This window comes from Macrobrachium nipponense, chromosome 7, assembly GCF_015104395.2.
Source record: "Macrobrachium nipponense isolate FS-2020 chromosome 7, ASM1510439v2, whole genome shotgun sequence".
NCBI lineage: Eukaryota > Metazoa > Arthropoda > Malacostraca > Decapoda > Palaemonidae > Macrobrachium > Macrobrachium nipponense.
In genome coordinates this window covers 97,956,292-97,978,300 of record NC_061109.1, presented here as the reverse complement: position 1 = coordinate 97,978,300, position 22,009 = coordinate 97,956,292, and the positions used below count along the sequence as shown (strand labels likewise).

At 37.9% G+C, this 22,009-nt stretch overlaps 2 protein-coding genes across 3 annotated transcripts in view; one reads left to right on the top strand and one right to left on the bottom strand.

The window, feature by feature from the left end:
• The window catches only part of LOC135217267 (N-alpha-acetyltransferase 40-like), a 48,401-nt gene extending 38,502 nt beyond the window's left edge, over window positions 1-9,899 (top strand). The window contains exons 4-6 of the mRNA XM_064253008.1: window positions 4,220-4,381; window positions 4,830-4,988; window positions 9,737-9,899. Coding sequence (XP_064109078.1) covers window positions 4,220-4,381; window positions 4,830-4,988; window positions 9,737-9,845 — 430 coding nt within the window. The 3' untranslated portion in view covers window positions 9,846-9,899. The remainder of the gene's footprint in view (window positions 1-4,219; window positions 4,382-4,829; window positions 4,989-9,736) is intronic.
• Window positions 9,900-11,258: 1,359 nt separating this feature from the next.
• LOC135217265 (procollagen-lysine,2-oxoglutarate 5-dioxygenase 1-like) overlaps window positions 11,259-22,009 on the bottom strand; it is a 50,532-nt gene continuing 39,781 nt past the window's right edge. For both annotated transcript variants that reach the window (XM_064253005.1, XM_064253006.1), the window contains 3 exons: window positions 17,073-17,216; window positions 16,582-16,707; window positions 11,259-12,601 (listed from right to left, as the gene is read on the bottom strand). In XM_064253005.1, the coding sequence (XP_064109075.1) occupies window positions 12,410-12,601; window positions 16,582-16,707; window positions 17,073-17,216 (462 nt within the window). In that variant the 3' untranslated portion in view covers window positions 11,259-12,409. The remainder of the gene's footprint in view (window positions 12,602-16,581; window positions 16,708-17,072; window positions 17,217-22,009) is intronic.

Sequence of the window (22,009 nt, the reverse complement as noted above, 5' to 3'; positions counted from 1 at the left end):
TGTAAGAGTTTTAGCTTACAATTGCATTTTTTGACCATTTCGGTTGAGTCAAAGTTGACCAACGGTTGATATTTTGGCACTTATTATTTATATGAAAATATTTCAAAAGTGATAAAAGCCAAAACCATGGGTTGTTTTTTGTTGTATTCTCCATGAAATTGTGCACATTTCATATATGAAATTACACACATTTTCATATAAAACTTTATGTAACGGCTAATATAAAACGGTGCAAACATTACAACAATCTGACAAAAAAATTTAGACTTTTTCGGAAGTTACCGCGCGGACGTAAGGAAAAGGTTTTTTCAAAAATTCATCATAAATCGAAATATTGTGCTAGAGACTTCCAATTTATTGCAAAATAAAGGTAAATAATTGAATATTACTAGAATGTAAGAGTTTTAGCTTACAATTGCGTTTTTTTACCATTTTGGTCGAGTCAAAGTTGACCGAAGGTTGAAATTTTGGCACTTACCTTATTTATATGAAAATATTTCAAAAATGATAAAAGCTACAACCATGGGTTGTTTTTGGTTGTATTCTACATTAAATTTCGCATATTTTCATATATAAAACTATGTAACGGCTAATATAAAACGGTGCAAACATTACGACAATCGGACGAAAGAATTTCTGATTTTTTCGGCAGTTACCGCATGGACGTAACGAAAAAGTTTTTTTTTTTTTTTTTCTAATTCACCATAAGTCAAAATATTGTGCTTGAGACTTCCAGTTTGTGGCAAAATAAAGGTAAATGATTGAATATTACTCGAATATAAGGGTTTTAGCTTACAATTGCGTTTTTCTACCATTTCGGTCGAGTCAAAGTTGACCGAAGGTTGAAATTTTGGCACTTATTATTATTTATATAAAAATATTTCAAAACTGATAAAAGCTACAACCATGGGTTGTTTTTTGTTGTATTCTACATGAAATTGCGCACATTTTCATATATAAAACTCTATGTAACGGCTAATATAAAATGGTGCAAAAATTACGTCAATGTGACGAAATAATTTCTGAGATGTGGCTGATGCTTTTTAGTGTGAGAAGAAAGAAATTCGCGCATGCGCACCTGGGTAACGCTTGTAAACAAAACAACAGCTTGATTTGTGAACTCCCAGCATCCCTCAAGGTGCGTGATTCAAAAGTTTTCACCAAGTAGACCTATAACTATTTTTCCGCGAATTTTTAAAAAACTTTTTTGCGTTGACGTATCATACGTCAATTAAGCACCCAACAGACAATTTTCGTCGACGTTTAATACGTCCAATAGGCGTTTAAGGGTTAAGAACAGTATCTCCTCTGGCTCAACAGTGCTTTCGTTGGAACAGAGGATGCTTCCAATCCTGACCTTGGAGGAATCTTAAGGCAAGAAGGATTAGTAAGAAACCTGCTGTTAGACCTGCCCATAAAAAATGAAGAATTGATCATCTTTGCACATGTAGGAGTGAGGCTACTACAGTTTTGGAAGCACTGGAGATGTAGAACCGTGGGTATTAAATTATCATCAAGGAGGGATATGCCATCTCGTTCAGGGAGAAACCTCCCTTAACCTTGTCGCCCAGCAACTTGGAAACCTACTCATAGGCTCAAAGAAGTTTTCAGGCCTGTCTCAGGAAGTATCTGCTCTTATGGAGAAGCAGGTCATGGAATTGGTTGAAGACTTAATATCCAAAGGTTTACAACCGTCTATTCATCGTCCCAAAGTCATCAGGGCGTTTGAGACCTCTCCTACTAGATGTCAGCACTCTTGAATTTCTTCATAGAGATGACCAAATTCATTATGGAAACAAACCAGTCAGTCCTGTCAGCCATTCAACAAGGGGATTGGATGATAACGATAGACATGCAGGACTCATTCTTTCATATTCCTGTCCATCTGGAGTCCAGGAAGTATCTGAGATTTGTATTTCAGGGATTGGTCTTCCAATTCAGGGCACTGTGTTTTGGCCTTTCCACAGCGGTCAAAGTATTCATCCAAGTTCTTGCACCACTCTTCAAGTGGTTTCACCTCATGGGCATAAACATGTGCCTTTATCTCAATGACTGGCTCCTTTGCTCCCTCTCAAGAGCCAAGTGCATAGAGGACCTACAGAAGACTATGAATTTAGCACGCCAATTGCGAATACGAATCAACCTACAGAAGTCACAACTGATTCCCTCTCAGTCAATACTTTAGGGATGAAGATAGATTCTCTGAATTTTCAGTGTCTTCCTCCAGTCAGAGAATAACAAACTGCTGGAAGAAAATTCAAAACTTCCTCTCTCGTGCCCCATGCTCGGCCAACGGATGGATGAGCCTGTTGGGGACACTTTCATCGATAGAAAAGTTTGTGCCTCTTGCAAGGTTAAACATAAGAACTCTCCAGTTTTACCTAAAAGCCAATTGGAAAAAGAAGACACAACCAGGTTCGTTCGTCTTCCCCATTTTTTCTGAAATCAAAGATGATCTTCAATGGTGGCTAGAAGAATGCAGATTTGCAGTAGGAAAGTCGTAGCATACATTAAACCCCAACCTAACATTATATTCAGATGCATCAAACCTAGGTTGGGGAACCCTGTTGGACAGCAAAGAAATTACAGGAATGATGTGGCTTCCAAAAGAGAAGAACCTGCACATCAATGTGAAGGAGTTGAGAGCAATACATCTAGCCCTTCAGGCACTCTCAACTCTGATGCATAACAAAATAGTATTAGTTCACACCAACAACATGACAGCATTAGCATATATAAAGAACCAATCAGAAATTCATTCATTTTCTCTCTACCAAGAAGCCAGAGAGCTTCTTTCATGGGCAGAGAGCAATCAGACAATGATGCTGACCCGATTGACCCAGTGGAAGTTAAATCCGTTCACGACATTGAGGAATCATCGTCTTCCTCGTAATTGTTCTCCAGTTCCGGACCCTCAGGCTTGGGCAACGGATGCCATGCTCCAGGACTGGTCAAATCTAGACGAACACACTTTCCCCCCATTCAGCATGGTGAAAGAAGTATTGAACCTCAGTTAGTAGATGCCCCTCCTTGGCACCAGAGTGCCCAGGTGTACTGGTGGCTGGATTGGTTCCAAAGTGTATGCAAGTGACTTATAGTATTGGGGCTCAAACAGTTGATACACAGATATTTCAGCAACTTCGGATCCTGGCCAGAGTAAGCTGGATAGCATTTTGAGTCCATTTAAGGACCCCTCATTGGACAAGTGGTTTACATTCTTGCCTACCAATTCAGTAGTCTCAAGTTTGATTCCCTGCTCTGCCAACATGGAGTCAAGAGGAATTTGTTTCTGGTGATTAAAAATTAATTTCTCGATATAATGTGGTTCGGATCCCACAATAAGCTGTGTGTTGCTAGGTAACCAATTGAATCTTAGCCACATAAAAATATCTAATCCTTTGGTCCAGCCCTAGGAGAGCTGTTAATCAGTTCATTGGTCTGGTTAAACTAAGATATACCCATGAGTCTACTTAAGAAGACGTCTTCAACTCCTCAAGCGCCCCCAGATTTGGCATTGTCTCCGATTTTCTCTGACAAAGATGAGTAAGTAGATTCTCCCTCTACGCCTACACTTCATTGCTGAGATTTCTGCTGGTGACATTTCCCAATTTCTTTTCTCGCCAACAGCACCTTCCTCAGTAATTACACGATCAGAGCCCTCTCTCCCTCCCCTCTCATAAACATAGAGCATAAACAAATTGAAACTCTTTGCTATGTTGTACTTCTCTATCCCCCTAAAAGTGGGCAGGGGTGAGTCATGAACCCACAAAACATTCTAGGGTGACTTGTGAATTTCAAAGTTGAATGCTGAACGGGTGAAACTAATAACTATGTAATTACTGGGTGGTAAGTACATATAAAACCTTTTATTATAATAAAAATATAGTTTTGCAATTGTATTTTTAATCCTAGATGGTCTCCAAATACAATTTCGTTTCAGATTCAAGAAGTCCTGATATGAGGCTATATTTATTTTATCTATAATTGTTAACTAATTTTATTGGGGTTTTGTCATTTTCATCAGGCAGGCTATGAAGATAGTACATATTTCCATAATCGTTGTAAATGAGCACTGCGTTATTCTCCATAATCCATATGCCATCTTTGCGTTATTCTCCATAATCCATATGCCATCTTTACATTTTCTCTTAGATTTATTAATTGAACAGGAAGATTTGTTTGGTAAATGATTGATTGATGTTTTTCAACAATTGATCAGATATGAACAGAGTCAAAGGGGATGGCGAGCCAATGAAAAGAGAGAGGAGATGACAGAAGAAGAGGCTTGGTATCTCGTTGCTTATGATGTAAACCTTGATAAACCGATTGGGTTTTCTCACTTCCGGTTTGACATGGATTATGGTGATGAAGTTTTGTATTGGTAAGTGTTCACACTGGTCTCAGTTTAGACATTTTAAACTGATAGTTTATTTAATGGATTTTGGAGTTATATATATATATTTTTTATCCATCTAGATAATACGTTAGTTGTGGTTTCAGATATTTTAGTTTGGAATATATAAAACAATTATTTACATGTATTTCATAAGATATATTTTGCAGTTATGAATTACAACTGGAACCGGAATATCGTGGGAAAGGTCTTGGCCGATTTCTTTTACAAGTTTTGGAATTGATGGCATTTTCTAAAGTGTTCACACTGGTCTCAGTTTAGACATTTTAAACTGATAGTTTATTTAATGGATTTTGGAGTTATATATATATATTTTTTATCCATCTAGATAATACGTTAGTTGTGGTTTCAGATATTTTAGTTTGGAATATATAAAACAATTATTTACATGTATTTCATAAGATATATTTTGCAGTTATGAATTACAACTGGAACCGGAATATCGTGGGAAAGGTCTTGGCCGATTTCTTTTACAAGTTTTGGAATTGATGGCATTTTCTAATCAAATGGTTAAAGTTATTTTAACAGTTTTCAAACATAATCCCCGTGGTTTGTCCTTCTTTAAAAAATGCAGGTAAGCTTTTTCCATAGATTTCCATGCCTAGGCCTTGCTTTACTTCATACAGTTTAATATTGGGTAGTTTGCCTTAGGTCAAATAACTATTTTTAGCAAAATCAAGAAGATTACCACTCTTAAAATCTGTCCTTTACTATTCCTTCCTGGTGATCATTATTCACTACCCATGGAATTTTGATTATGCAACTTACCCTGTAATTACACAGCTATAGTTTCTGTTACTTGCAGCAGTATAGATTCAAATTTCGCAGTAGCGACACATAAATAAGTGTGTAGGTGACACCAGTCTCGCCCCCTAGCGAGAAGGTTAGGAACGACACAGCCAATTAGCTCATTCCGTGTCTGCGACGCCTGTGTAAACATCTGGTGTCGGCAGCAGTTATTCATTTTTCACGAGTTATTTACCGGATTTCAGTATAGCACAAACCGAAATTGGAATATTTTCAGCCGAAAGCTTTAGGATGATTTTTTTCCTTGTTTTGTTGGTTTTTTTTACTGTAGTTCATCATTAGTTTGCATTTGCAGCAAAATTACAGTTAATTGGTGAGCTACTCTTTAACGACTGTCGGACTATATGTAAACATTGGTTTGTCGGACCAATGTTTATGTTTGTCACTGACTAGACATTGTTCGATAATACGTTTCAGTAGTGATCCTTTGATTTAATCATCTTTACAATGAGTAATGCAACAAAGAAAAATGTTGCTGAGTTTAATAAGCATATTAAGATAGAGTAGCTTAATAATGTAAACATTGCATTTGTACCAGAACGATGTTGGTGTTGAATTTTAATTCCACAAAGCATTTTTGCAGAGTTAGTGATTATTAGTGTTGTTATGAACCCTTAATAGTGTGTTCGCTACTGCAACAATATTACAATAAATTTAAACACTTATTACTGTTATTAGTGAAAGGGTGTAATGTAGCAGGAGATAATTAGTCATGATGGGCTTTCAGAGGAAGATACATTGAGATCCTAGTAAAAGCAAGAATAGAATAATTATTAATTATAGGAAGTAATTTTCATTGTAAACATACAAGAGCCCACTACAGAGAGAGCATCCCTATAGAGGGCTGTACTTAATACAGTAAAGGGAACAAAGTAATGTTGCTTTAGCGTGCCTGCTGAGCTTTAATCAAAACACAGCTATTATGTAGTTGGACTGACGAAATAGTACACTTGCCATTAAAGCTATTAGCTTACCTGGCACTGAATTATTCTGGCTGATCCGGTCTTTAGTCATCTTTAGTCATATATTTTACCCAAGATTATGTCTAGCATTTATCTTATATTTAACGGAAGCATCCAGCGGATCCCAGTGTCCAGTGGATCCAAGCGTCCAGCAGATTTGAGCATCCAGCAGCGCCAAGCACCCAGCGGCTCCCAGTGCCTAGTAGCAAACAGTGGTGCCCAAGTGCTCAGTATTGTAAGCTACACAGGTGTGCAAGTGGTTTTATTAGGGTGACTTGCCAGTAATTGTATAGCTGTAGTTTCTACAGCTATATGATTGCTGGGTAGGTACTGATAAAACTTTATTTTATTATAAAAATATTATTTTTCTTGTGATACATGGATACCTAGTCAGATAACACTATTATCCCAGTTTTTAGTGTTTTTTTTTTCTCTCCTGCTAATAGCCCTTTAATTTTACCACTTAGTCATTCGCTTGACTCCATCACTTCCTTCCCATACTATTGCGAGTTGTGTTGGAGTTTGCAATGTTAATCCTATGATAGTGAAGTGTTGTGCAGTGAAGGAGGTGCTGTTCGTCCCCAGATTCTCCTAGGCAAAGGTCCCTGTCAAACTCCCCAGAACCTGGGAGGAGGCATAGTGGTAGCCCAAGGTCGGTCATTAGGTTTTGCCCACAGACAGTCGCCCCCTCAGGAGGTCCTGTTGGTATATCCTGAACTTGTCTCCAGGACAGAGACTACCCATGGTTCTAGGCCTTGTCACTGCTGTGTTGTCCAATGGCATCCCCTAGCTCCTGGCAGCAGCAGATGGGGTCTGTCTACCTCAACACCCTTCTCTCATTTTCCCCTTACACAGCTTCTAAGCCAGGACCTGGGAAGCTGTATGAAGGGGAAGGAAGATTCCTGGCTCCTTCCAAAAGAAAGACAATTCAAACCCCCAATGTTGTTGTGTTGCTTATTTGGAGTGACTTTTGAGGATGCCAGGTATGTCATGAAAGTTGCTGTACAGTAAAAAAAATCTGTCCTGGAGGTCAGAATGTAGGTTTGCAACTGCTACCTCAATTTTGCTCTTTAAAAACAAAGTTTAAAGTGTACATATTATGACCTATTTCTCTGGGAGACTGCTCTCAAAGTTGCAACCTGGTGCAGAAGGGCTACAAACTGCAGGGTATCCTGTGCACCAAGTTAGCCCACAGGTTCTTTGACTGATGAAAGAGGAAGGTCAAGCACCCTTCTAACAACACCAGCATCCTCCTGTACTTTGCCTTGTCCAGAAAAGGGAGAGGTTGCTGTGTTCAGCCATAAAGCACAATGATGCCTGGAGATAAACCACGGCAATGACTTCATGGCCACTGCCTCATTGGAAGAGAAAATCTTTTTCCCTATATAGATTTGCCACTGGGAGGTCACATAAAGGGTAAACAGTAATTCTCTAATGTGTAAAAGGTGTTAGAAAAAGCTTTGATAATGTCTGGAAACTAAAGAATTCTTAGATCTAGCAATCAACTAATCTACAATCTCCAGCACTCCATCAGCAAATGGTGACCAAGGCAGCAAGAATGAGGTGCAGTATTAACAGCAAACCACGATGTTCACTCACAGACAAGACCAAATGCAGGAAGGCTAGCCATAAAGCTTCTCAGAGGCCATTGTACTCACAAATGAGCACAGCATTTTCCAAATTGTCTCTGCAACTTGTTCGCAGAGACATTTTGGAAAATGTGGCTCAGGGTCGAACCCTCTGTTCCTACAGACTGGGAAGATTCCTCCCTCCTAATGAATGCCTGTTTCATATATTATGCCCAAGTACAGGAAGCAAGCCATGGTTGCTGAAATTGGTGCTTGGCTACCATAAACATGCCAACTAGCAACTAATCCAGGAAAACTGGATTCGTTACTGCATGTGGGTGACCAGAATAGCCATGACTGCTGCACTAGACAGTGGCTGGTTTAGATGGATCAGTACCAAGCATGGAGGATGATCACATCCTAGCCCATGGCCTTGCTGAGCTAGTTCTGAGGAACCAAGATAATATAGACACAAGAGGCACATTCTCTCTGCTGTGCCTGGGGAGAAGCTTTCACCAGTTATCAGTTGCAAAACAGGAATTGTTAGCCCTCTTCTTGATGTATCAATTCCACAAACTGGAGTCGTGACCATCACCCCTCCTGTAGGGTGAGTGGCATTTCTGAGAACAACATATCTCGCTTGTTAAGAAGTAGTTGAAGGTTTAAGCTGATAGGTGTGTGTGTGTGGTGGTGGGAGAAGAGTACTTCCCATGCACCTGGCAGATTACCTTGATTTTTGTACTCCTACCTGCCTGCAAGTCAAGCACCACTGCTTCTCTGTTGCTAGTATTAATTTTTTCTCCTCACAACTTGGTGTGGCTGTGTGCAATGTTCCCAGAACTGTCCTGCTTCAAAATGAGAGAGGCCCTTAGAAGGATAATCGGTAATGTTGAGAGGTGATACACCTCCCTTTATAAACTCCCACACCTCTTGTTTTGGGCCATGTCATGAAGAGGGGTGACCTCCCATATTGTTACTGGTCTTCACTGCTTTCAACTTATTGATACACAGTCTGTAAGAAGTTTAAGAGGGGAAATGTTTGCTTCTAATTATTACTTTCCACTCACAATGGACCAGGATTCTCCTTGGTAAACATTCCCAATATCCAGACTGCCTCTGCCCCTGTAATGCTGGATCATACTCCAGAGCCACCTTCAGCATACTGGGAGTTACAGAAGGCTCTGGCCATCCTTAGAATTGCCCAGGAAGCCTTCCTTTGCCACCTTCAACATCCATCTGACTACAACCTCTGGTTCCTCATCTCCTCTTGTAAATGCTACTTTGAGTCCTGGGTCTTTGCATTGCAACAATGTCTGGCTGTTGTAATAGAAAAGTTCTCTGCCCCTTGAACAGTGCGAGAACAAATAGAAGGAGCAAGAAGTGCACCAGCACTCTCGGTTTTGCTGCTTCTGTCTCTGTTACAGCAGCCAGAGACATTGTTGCAATGCCAAGACCCAGGACTCAAAGTAGCAGTTACAGGAGGAGCAGAGGAATCAAAAGTTGTAGTCAGATGCACCTTGAAGGTGGCAAAGGAAGGCTTTCTGGGGAATTCTAGGATGGCCAGAGCTTCTGTATCTCCTAGTATGCTGAAGGGGGCTCTGATGCATGGTCCACCATTACAGGAGCAGAGGCAGTTTGCAAGTTGGGGATGTCCACCAATGGCAAGCCTGGTCCATTGTAAGTGGAAAGCAGTAATTAGAAGCAAACACTTCCTCTTAAATTCCTTACAGACTGTGTAGCAGCAAGTTGAAAACAGTGAGGACCAGTACCAGTAGGGGAAGTCAACCCTCTTCAGATGCTATAAAAATCCAAGAACAGATGCTTTGTAAGTCATATACATATAATAACTAAGTATATGGATAGACTATTTTTATTAATTTGTTGTAATTACTTATTACTTGTAGTATTTATTTGTTGTTAATTAGTTTTTACTTTTATACCACCTTTTTTGTCATGTTATAGTTATTTTTTTTTCTTTTTTTCAGATATGATATTGATGAAACATCTCCAGAAGATGATATAGATGATCCTGTTGATTATAGAATTCTTAGCAAACTGAACAAGATGAAACCAACTCAAAAAACATCTCTGTAAATTTGTATTTTTTAGCCGGAAAGGAAATTTAATAGTAAAAATAGATTTTGAGAACATCTTTTAGAGCCATGTCGTGGGAAAAAGAATAAGGTATTTAAGAATAGACCAGATTATTACTGATGTGATCACAGACTATAATAAGTCTGTTGTAAACACAGTTAACAGAGCAACCAGGCTGATCTACACAGTCTTGGTGTAAAGAGATTGTCATGGGACCAGTCAGTGGTGACCTAGTAAAACATTCCAGATACAAAGGAACACAGCTGTGTGGGTGAACAGTATAGGTATGACTCATTCAGAACCATTTAAGACCAACAGAATGAAGTATGGACAATATATCAATAATTTTTTGGCCTCCAGGAACTTCACAAAAGAAATCAGGACCCCTAAAAACAAGTAAATTCACACAGCTGATAAATAGGAGACATATATTTGTCAGGTTTATGTATCAAAAATGCTGGTCAGGCATATATTTCATTTGACTTGGCTATTAACTTAAGGATCGTTATCTCTTTTTTTTTCCAGGGTCATTTTAATACAACTTTTCCCAATAAGTTTACCCATTTGTGAACCACAAAAGCTGTGATAAGTCACATAGTACAATGTTGGTAAGTTATTAGGCCATATAGGGACTGCACTTCCTTTAGAATAGAGATGGTAGACTTTAATTAAGGTAGTGATTTTCTGCATGCTTAACCAGAGAAACTTATGACCAGATACTGTACACAAAAACTGGTATAGGCATACTTCAATGTTACCAATAATCCAAAATATGATGGTTTCAGTAATGGTTAATTTAATGAAATGGCAGAATCACGCGATTTTATCTACTATAGACTTCAAGGTGGCAATAAAATCATAGCATTTATGAACCAGAGTGATATCACAAATTTTTAATCAATGTGTATTTTTCCTAACATACAAGCTGAGGATGCCCCTTTTTTATGCATCATAGGGCTTAACCTATGAGAAGTTGACTATATATGTATATTTATTCAGTGGAAACTGTATTTCAAGTTGGAGATAAGGCAGGAATATTTAAGGATCCTCTCTGCCCAAGATTCAAAGATTCAATGGCTTTTCCACTACTTTTAGTATCACATAAAATACTGTTGTGCCAGAGAGACACCAGTGTATCTGCTACAATTACATTTAGCCAGGTATTGGTCAGCAGTAGGGCTATTACCACTCCAAGGCTGACTTCATTTACCTTTTCCTGTGTGGCTCCTGATTTAGGGTTAAATATGTCCTTGTTCATAGATAGACCTGTAGAACGGGGAACACAAGGGAAACGACCTTAACTATGGTAGCAGCAAGAAGTCCAAAAAGTATTCACTGCTCCACCCTAAACAGACATTCAAAATGAAATGAAATTCAGTGAATATCAAGATATTACCCAGTATACAAAGCCACTGCAAAAGGATAGGAGTCAATGATTAACATCACCTCAAGGTCTTTAAGGGCCACATTAGGTAAGTGTAAAACTTTCAAAGGAATTAACCTTCCACCTGAAAGGAGGAAAATACTTTCACCTGACTGATGGCATCACCTCAAGGTCTTTAAAGGTCATATTAGGTAAAAAGTTTGAAACTTTCAAAGAAACTAACCTTCCACCTTAAAGGAGGAAAGTACATTCACCCAACGGATGGGTTCCACAAATATTTGCAAATTGGTTCCCAGTGTCAAAATGGAAAAGCTATATGGTATGTTAGAAATGCCCTACAACTTTGCAGTGACAAAGCAAAAACCCTACATTATTGCTATCTTCAAGATGTGTGTCAAATCTATAAGTGCATCCTCATGTTGAGAAAAAGGACTTTAAAGTACAAAAGAAGTGGAAGCACAGGGAGTAAACTGTTGGTGGTAGGCCCACTAGGGTAACTGATAAACCAACTCTGGCTATTTCAGGAATGGACCAGCCTTACAAGTGTCTGCAACCCTTGAGGACATGACATACTAAAAGTTGGTGAAGGGGTTTAGTCAGCCTGAAGAGAATTGTTCCTACTATCTCTTTCATGCCACCTGCAAAACTCCAGAAATTCCATGAAACTGGAGAACTCTTCTGCACATGTTCTCCATACAGCAATTATATTATGGGTGTCTTGACCAACATACTAATACCTACAAAATTATTGAGATTTGAAAGTATCTCATTAACTCATTCAGATCCAAATACCCCTCAAATGAGATGAGTGTCCAGTAGACTAAACAAGCTATGGGAAAGATTAATGTACGAGTATGTTATTTATTTATCATTTTCTTAAGATACCCTAAAACAATGAACTCGCATTATTAAAGAATACAGAGTTGTACTTGCTCCTTCATCTAAGATGCCCATTTAAAAGTACTTAACACAAATGATTTACTAATATCAGCTAAAATACTACAACCATTACAAAATTGCAAAACAGGCCTTTAACACTGAATGTCTAAATTAATTACTATAAAGACCTCAAAGATACTAAAAAATTCCTTAGTGAAAACAGAATACGTAACTGGGTGTGATTTATATGGTAGATTTTTTCAATTCAAAACTTAAATTATCTTTCCTCAAATATGAACATTTACTGTTTTTGGGAAGAAGGATTCTTCTCATCAGAAGAAAAGACATCAGAGAATATCATGACCTTATAAAGAATTCCATCAGTGACATTGTGCAGTATTTTTGGATGGGTCATTCTACCAGGGAACATAAGTAGATGACCAACCTCGGACTTAACTCGGCATTCTTGCTGTGGGAACTCGACTTCTCCACCCTGAAAGAATTGCATGATAATGTTAAAGTACACATGATTTGATTTTATGTAATTTTAAAAAAAAATTTTATCAATAACCATATGTGCCAGCATAAAAGATGAACACCAATTTTGGGAAGCTCCTCATTTCTCTAATAATCATAGTTCCTCCTATTATCAATTTTTTGGGGGCTTTTTACCTTCCTATATTCAAATTATTATTATATTATTACTGAAAAGATGAACCCTATTCATATGGAACACACCAAGCTTCCACAGAATAGTATGGTGTTTGATTGAAGGAAGTAATAGGAAAAACAGAAAGAAGAGATCAATCTTTAGAAAATAAAAAACTAATTAATAGATAAATAGATAAAAATGTACATAAATTGTCAAATACAAGAGGAACTGCTTTAGGGTAGTAATGCAATGCATCTTCACTTGAAACTTCTGAGGTTCCAATTACACATCATCATCAGGGAGACTTACATAGTCCAATGGTTTCAGGTATAAAGGGCCTGTAGAATAAAAAGTTTGACAGTGAGGCGTATTTACTGCATATTGATGCTGCTGTTCAGCAAATCTGGTCGTCCTCAGTAGGAAAAAGGGGATCAAGGACCATTTGTGATTGGGAAAGATCCCTGTAAAATGCAACTTGTGAAAAATTGAAAAACAAGAGACCATCCCTAAATGGTCCAAGTCATAACTGCTACTGTTAGGAAACGGAAACCTTCCACCACAAACCACTGTCTAAAAGTGATAAATCTCTGGCAGAGGCAGACATCCACACTGGAGAACAGTATGTATTGTTGTAAAGGAAGGACAAATGACCTAAAACAGGATGCACTGATTTTATCATTTATAAGTATATGAGGCATTGCGTGCAACTAACATCAGTGCAGCATTTGCTGACTGACACTTTCATTAGAGATTTGTCAAAAGTAAGACGAGTTAAAAGTGACAAAAAGTTAAAGCTTCAGACTCATTTAGCAGAGTTCCATCCACCCTCGTATATGCATGAGTTGCCAGCTGCCACTGTACAAACAAGCACAGATTCTTTGCTTTACAATCTTTGATTGTTTTTTTATTTGGTTTCCAGCTGGCACTAGAAGATTATCTTATTGTTAAGACCTCAGGTTTGTTAACCATGAAAAATACAAATTGATTGAAAATTACTCATTTTTCCTGGCTAACAATCATATCACTTGTATACACTAAATTTAACAGTGGACCAAGAACACTACCCAGTGGAACTGCAGACACAATAGGTCTTGGTTCACTATAGATTCAATCTACTACACCAACTCTGCTGCCTACCTGTAATGAAATCTTGGCGTAATCCTATAACATATTCACCCACTCCAATTCTGAAATTTATATATAAGTGCCTTACAATTTACTAAATCAAAAGGAACACTAAAATCTATTTGAATCACTCTACACTCAAAATCTTATCAAGGTTCTCTTTCAAATGGCATGTCAAACGTAAAAGAGCATCGCAAATACCTAACTGCTTCCTATAGGCATATTGGCTATCAGCCTACAATTCTTTGAATTCTACATATGTACCTCTAAAGTGGCTTAAAAATTTTGACAACTTTGGAGAGCGCGGGTAGAATAGAAATTGGTCAGTGGCATATCTGCAATCTACAGATATGCTACTCATTCGAACAGGTACTATTGTGTTACATACTAAGTTTGCATTCGTCTACAAGTTATTACTTCGACATAATTCTCAAATATCTACTAATCTTGGATGACAATTTACTAGACCCCTTTTTAACAAGCAAAGAGAAGAAACCATCAGGATGATCTTCAACCCCATTTTCAAAATTATCAAGAATATTTTTAATGTCCCCAGATCAAGTCAAATGCAAATTCTGTAAGGATATGTGCAGAACAACAAGTATCGGGGTGAGGGGCATCCTCAGCTGATTACTCAACTTCATAAGCTTGATGAACTGGTTCAGCCTTTTCCTTAGGACCAGTAATCAATCCACCATCATCTGTTAGTAATGATGGAATGGAAGACCTACTGATAGAAGATACCAATTTGGTCTACCACACATGAGACCAAATAATTCCTTACATTTCCTCTTTAAGGAATTATTGGTGCCTCAGTGGCGTGGTTGGTATGGTGTTGGCGTCCCACCTCGGTGGTCGCAAGTTTGATTTTCAGCTATTCCATTTAGGAGTGAGAGATGTGTATTTCTGGTGATAGAAGTTCACTCTCAACGTGGTTCAGAAGTCACGTAAAGCCGTTGGTCCCGTTGCTGAATAACCACTGGTTCCATGTAATCGTAAAAACACCATACAATCAATTTAAGGAATTATTGTAATCTCTCTCAGCAGCATGGTAACTTCTATTGGCAGCATGGTGATGCTCAACAAAAATGGTGAAATTCTTCAGCAAATGATCTCATCCTCAATGTTCTGAATTTGGTCTGTTTGCCATGGTAGGCACATCTACATGTGTCATCAAACCATGGCTGGTCATTTGAACTAATCTTGATGCCCTTCCTAGCAACACTTTACTAAAATAGCCATCAGCATTTCACTTTATTTCTTCTTGGTACCTGGATCTGATATATGAAATGCCTGACAAGCTTTAATAATACAATCCCAATTGGCTGTGGATTGCAGACAGACCACATTTCTAATGATAGCATTAGAGATATATTGATTGACAGATGTACATCACAATGGGCAGAAGTGCATACATACTCACAGACCTTGAACTTGACAAAAGCTGGAACATCTATGAATATGAGGTCTAATATACTACTAGAAATATGCAAGGAGAATAAATAGTAAATTTTATATTTTTAGTCATGTTAGGAGCCTGCCTGTACAAAAATATGCATTTTTCAGAATTATGGTGAACTCCTTTGCCTAACTATCTCTTGTCATCTCTGTATGTTAGCACTCTGCCTGATACTATAATTTCAAGACTTGTATATGATAGTAAAGCAAAATTGGTTATTTATGTTGTGTAGTTTGCAAAAAAGCTATCACTACAGCATAATACAGTCTTACAATAGAAACAAATTTACAGTCAACCAGACATCAGTCTGACTAATCTACACAATCTTTCTCTTCATCACATGTACTATATTACTGATGCTATATAATTTTAAGTCTATCAAACATATATTACAACATTGCCATTTATGCTGTATGGCATACAAAAAACATTCACATTCTTAAGTGCTGAGTGACCGAAAGTGACCAAGTGCTTGGCTTGACAGCCTAAATTTCATAAAATTAAATCAAATCAGATCAGTACTAATAGGTTACATACACTGTACTGCAGATAATGAACTTTCTACATTGTCAGAGGTTAAGAGGCTTAATCTAATGAAGGGTTATAAACCAGTGCTCAATACGTAGAGATATTGATAGATACATAACTATTAGAAATGTTAAAGATAGTTGCCCACTGTAGTTTTTGTTTATGTCTGAGAGTGAAATTTATGACTTTTCATCCGAACCAGCTGCTCATACCTTAAACTTAACATTGTATGTACACTTGACCTTCACTTTTAAATACACCAAAACGTTCTTGACCATTTTAGTAAAATATAGTGCCAAGTATGCTCGCAAATATGGTAAACATAAATATTTTGCTATGGTTCCAGTCAGATTTAGACCAGAAATGCTGTTTATCCTTTAATTGGAATAAAAATAAAAACTATAAATAGCTTATTTTGTAGCTAGTATCAATGAAAAAGTCATCCATATCTATCCAGCAAATAAAAATTCAATGTTATATGCAATACACTGATGTTAGTTCTTCAACATGAAAAACAAAGTCTAATGGAATAATGAACAGCATTCTAATGAGCGTAAGGTTTCTCATAAGTAAAGTTAATGGCTTCAAAAATAAGTGTGAACGCTGTAATTATTATGCAAGATATTCATCGTACTCTTTAGTTTGTTACTAAAGTTGTCTGTGGTTAAAAATCAGATCACAAGGTGGGATAATTTCAACAACTACTCACCTCATATTCATCTTTTGGTGTTAGATTCATGTAAAATGTGATAACACTGGCATCATGATGACTAGAAAGACCTGGGAGTTCATTGGCTTTGAATCGAGCAACCAGCGAATAGGGCGTTGGGTAATTCTGCAAAGTGCAATGTGGAGATCAACAGGAATAGAGAGGGACAGCTTGGCTGAAGGAAAAAAATATACTTCTTAATTCTACCAAAGTTAACCTTAGCGCAGTAACCAACTTTTTTTTCACGGAAAAGTATGTCCTTAATGAGTCACATAATTTAAATTACATGTATGAGACATGTACTATTCTTGGGAAAAAAAAATTGTGTTTATGATATAACCTTTCATCATTATCATTTCTGTCTTGTGAGGTATATTTGAAAGAAATTCATTTAAGTATTTCAATCTATCCTAACAGGTTTTCAAAGTCTGTGATCTTTTACTGGATGCAGTGATATGCTCTACATGATAATAAAATATTTCCTTACTTACCAGATTGGTAAATGGAAAGCACAAATTTTGCAAAGTTCCAAAGATATTTTGATTTAAAGAATTGAAGAGTGTGGCTAAACCAAGCTGAGAGAGCAGTTGATCTACTGTAGGGACTGGTTCCACACCTAACTCCTTCCTGGGGTCCTGTTTAAGGGATTGTAATGTAGAGCATAAAATGTGTGTACATAAATAACATGCAAAGATTCTTCAGCTGAAAAGAAGCCAAAATCATTTTTTTTATTTCTGACTACTTATTACAAAATGATAAGTATGTCTTGTCAACTATAGGCATTATATAGGAATTCAACAACACAGAAGCTAATAAAGGGTTTCAGCTAAAAAGCAAAAGGAATGACAAAGGCAATGAATTTGTGATAGCAACCTATACACATTGTAAAGGAAACCATGGCTACATGGCCAAGAAGAGGAGGTTGCATAATGAGCTTTTCAATGGTGTTCAAATTCATAATTATAGAATAGGCAGAAAGAGACAATACTATTCTGAGTTGAAGTGTATTGGTACTTTCAAAACTGTATAAATGATGACTTGCTTTCACTTTCAAAATGAACAGTGAACTGAAACCTCCAAAGGTGTTGAAATGTGTAATACTCCATCTAAGAATGACTAAGCATTTCTTATAGATTATGCCATATTCATTCCTAGAAAATGCCAAATTCATTCCCTGAAATCCACTGAAAGCAAGGAGCTTCCAAGGGTTGACGAATTCATCCCAATAATTGATCACCTTCTCTATCATATTTCTTCCAAAGATACAGTACCTTGTCTAACAAAGAGCAATACACTGTAGATGTCTCTTCTTTGGCTTCAATTAGTATTCTATTCACACCAAAGAAGGCCACCAGCAACCTCATGTACCTCTCAATCAAAGAAGGCAAGTGATTTTGTCTTGCACCTCCATATTTACAATAGCAACTAATGGGAATGAATACATCAGCCTAATGTATCAAAATTTCCTTATCATTGGTAAGTAAATCAACTGTCAGAAAATTACAGAAATTTACCAGCAACTGCAAAAATGGGATCAGATGCCAGTCTACCCAACAAAGAACCTACTAGATCCCTGCTGAAGGCAGGACTGACCACCACCTCAGTAGACATGGGAGCCAATTATATCAGCCCTACTTTATGTGAGGCAAGTCATACAAGTGCTCAGAGATAGAGAAGGGACTGGATTGTCCTTAGAAAACTAATCTACCATCAAATCTTTTTCCTCATAAGAACAGAACTAAGGGAATTCATATATAGAAGCTTTCATTGAAATGGGACTCCTAACTCTATCTTCATCTCTGTAGACCATGTCACAATTATGATTTGCATTTTTGAGAGAAACTCACCTAAGGTGTGGGGCTTTAAGGATGTTGGAGATAATTGTCATATAGAGGCTTGAATTACTTGGACCTGCCCTAAGTGTCTCTAAATTTACCTCATTTTACTTATGCAAAAAGGTCACTAGAATTTCATGACTTTAAGATCCCTTATGAATTCTGAGTTGTCACTGGAGCAGCTCTAAACTTTTAGTTTGTTTCCTTAGTGACAACATAGCCAAGAGGCCTTTACAAACTAGGAGGCTGATCCACCAAGCCTGGAAAGCAGTCCCAACATCTGGAGGGGCTTGAGGTAGAATTACATAGGGGGGGATCATTTAGGCTAATTAAGTTTAGAAAACTTACGAAAAGTACAGAAGGACTATTAGTGCTTCCTAAAAATCAATGCAAATCTCAAGCAGGAAGATTTATAAATGCTCTCCAGTGTCAAAATCAGAAGTGTAAAATATCCTGTGATAGGACAGTGACAATAGTCTGCTCTGCCAAAATCATCATGGAGCTAAATATCAGAAAGAGCAAGCAGAGGAAGATTAATAGTGCCCAAAACTATACCAGGAAAACTAAGGAGAACACACAGGACATTAATCCACTACACACCAGCATCGACAATGCAGCGTCTATTCAATGCGTTGCCAGCTCATCTGAGGAACATATCAGGAGTGAGGATTGATATGTTTAAGAATAAGCTCAACAAATAATATCTAAGCTGCATCCCAGACTATCCAAGATTGGAAGATGCAAAATATACTAGAAGATGCCTCACACTGAGGGACCTGGGGAAACCCGAACGAGCTATAAGGTCTGTAAGGTCTGTACTGTCATATAGATCTGACCCAAGCCACAAAACTGAAACTAACAAGCACACAAAATGGTAGCTGTTCAAGAGAAACATTCCTTGCCCCACAAAATACAGGATGTGAGTAGCATTAGAGGAAAGTGAAAGAGAAGAAAGCATTGTTGCCAATGCTCAAATTAAGAAGGGGTGAAAATCAGAAGCAACCAGAGAAAAGATGAACATAACATAATGGAAATGTGGAATGACAAAAATACAACAAACCATCTGAATAGAGCTCATTGGTATATGTCACACCTGCCAATACAGGGGAGGACAGTCCTATTCGAAGGTTCCAGCTAATCTTTTCCAAAGGAAATGTAAATATGAAAATTACCAAAAAATTTACTGCATATAATGTACACATGCAAGTAACATATGACAACTTAGTCTAGGGGGAATGATTAGCAGTCTGCTCTAAGCTTAGTTTGCATGGTTGTATGTCTATCTGTGGCAGTCGTACGGGTATCAATAATATGTAGGGTTAGTGAACATTTGAGCTACATCTATATTACTGAGAAAACCCAGCAAAATAACCTTAAAATTAAGACAAGTAAGGCAAAATTACTACTTAAAATGTCAACGGCTGACTAAGTTAACCTTACAAAGAAACTGACAAACAAAGAATTTTTAGGGTTGCTTGGTAGTATCTGAGGCCTTCATGTAGATTGCAATTACAGCAACAATCAGCCATATTCTCCAAAGTGTCTTGATGAGTTCCCTAACATGACACTGGCTGTTATTCTGTATCTATACTAATATATCTGTAGAAGAATTTGACTTCAAGAAGGCAGATCTGAATCTACATTTTCCCATTAGGTAACTGACTGATGTGCCATGAAGTAGTTTAGTCAGGTCATTCATTTAAGGATGGCCACTTTGGAGTACTGTATGGCTGACTAAGAAATACCAATACCTTGCACTCCAAGGATGATATGTTAATAGAGCAATGAATATAGCCTAAACTTAATATGCTAACACTAGAATAAAAACAAGATGACATTTGCTAAGGTTACTGCTTTTTTTTAGATATGAACTAACAGAAAGATTAAAAAAACAATGTCAATATATACCAGGAATAAGATGAAATAATAACAAAATACTACACAAATTCGATCACAGACATAAGAACATAACCAGGCACAGATTATGTGATCCACAAACTAATTTCCAGAGGGTAGCTTAGTTTCTGATTCATTACATATTCATAATAATTTCTATCTCAAATATTTCAACAATCCAAAGCACTAATGAAGACAACTCAAAAAAGTTTATTTTCAAAGGCTTTAAACATCCCTAATCAATAAAAATGATATTGTTAAACTACAATAAAGTTTTGTACATACTTACCTGGCAGATATATACTTAGCTATAGTCTCCGACGTTCCAACAGAATTTCAAATCTCTCGCGGCCACACCGCGACAGGTAGGTCAGTTGGTCTACCTTACCCGCCGCTGGGTTGGCGGGTGTATGAACCAATCTATCTCTCCAGCCAGATTTTTTCTTTCACCTGTCTCCTGAGGGGAGGCTGGGTGGGCCATTAGACGTATATATCTGCAGGTAAGTATGTACAAAACTTTATTGTAGTTTAACATATCATTTTTGTACATGACTTCCCTGCCAGATATATACTTAGCTGACTTGGCAACCCGCTTGGTGGAGGGTAAGAGACAGCTAAAGTAATAAGGAGAGATAAGAAACGACTGATGTTGTAGGATATAATAACCTTGGTTCTTACCTGTTCATGCAGAAGACTTTCATTGATACTGTCTCTGAGTCTGCGTTCCTGGAGAGCTACAGCTAGGACGTGACCTGATGCTGAAAGACTCTCGGATCTACCACTGGGATATATGATCCCTTTGTGTGTAGAATCCAAGTCGGATCCTGTTAAAGGGAGTTCGTCCCTATCTTAACAGGTCCTAACCACTACTACTGCAAGGAGCCACACTCATCAGACCACCTAACCAAACTACTAAAGATTAGTATTACGACCTAAAGAGATGCCTTCATGCATCCTCTTTAAGGCAACCAACAACAACAAATACAAGGGGAAAAAATTTATACTACTAAACAGATGAGTTCCAGCTCCCTGCCCCAGCACTGAATCCGCAGATACGTACGGGCTCAAGGCGAAGCATTTTTCGTAAGTGATTCTCACATCACGTAAGTAGTGGTTCGCGCACACTGGCTGACATCTCCAGAATGTTGTCTCCATCAGGATTTTCGCACGGACATATTCTTGTTGAAAGCAAGAGAAGAAGTTGCTATGGCTCTTACTTCGTGTGCTTTCACTTTAAGAAGCCTAAGATGTTCTTCTCTGCAGGATCCGTGTGCTTCTTTGATGAGGCTTCTCAAGAAGAAGGGACAATGCGTTCTTCGACAATGGATGAGTAGGGTCTTTTACTGAACACCACAGGACCTCTCGGTTGGCTTTCAGTTGCTCTTTTCTTCTAAGGTAAGTTTATTTCACCATTCTCACTGGGCAAAGAGTTCTCTCGGTTTCTTCTCCTACCAAAGAAGATAACCCACGAATCTCGAAGTTCTTGGGCCATGGACTTGATGGGTTCTCATTCTTTGCAGACAAAACCAGGAAGGAAAGAGCAAATGAAGAGAGTCCTCCTTAAAACCCACATTACCATCAATCGCCTGAAGCTCAACTCACTCTTCTGTCGGAAGCTAGAGCCATCAAAAACAGAGTCTTCCTGGTAAGGTCTCTGAATGAGGCTGAATTAGGGGGTTCAAACACTAGAGGAACCC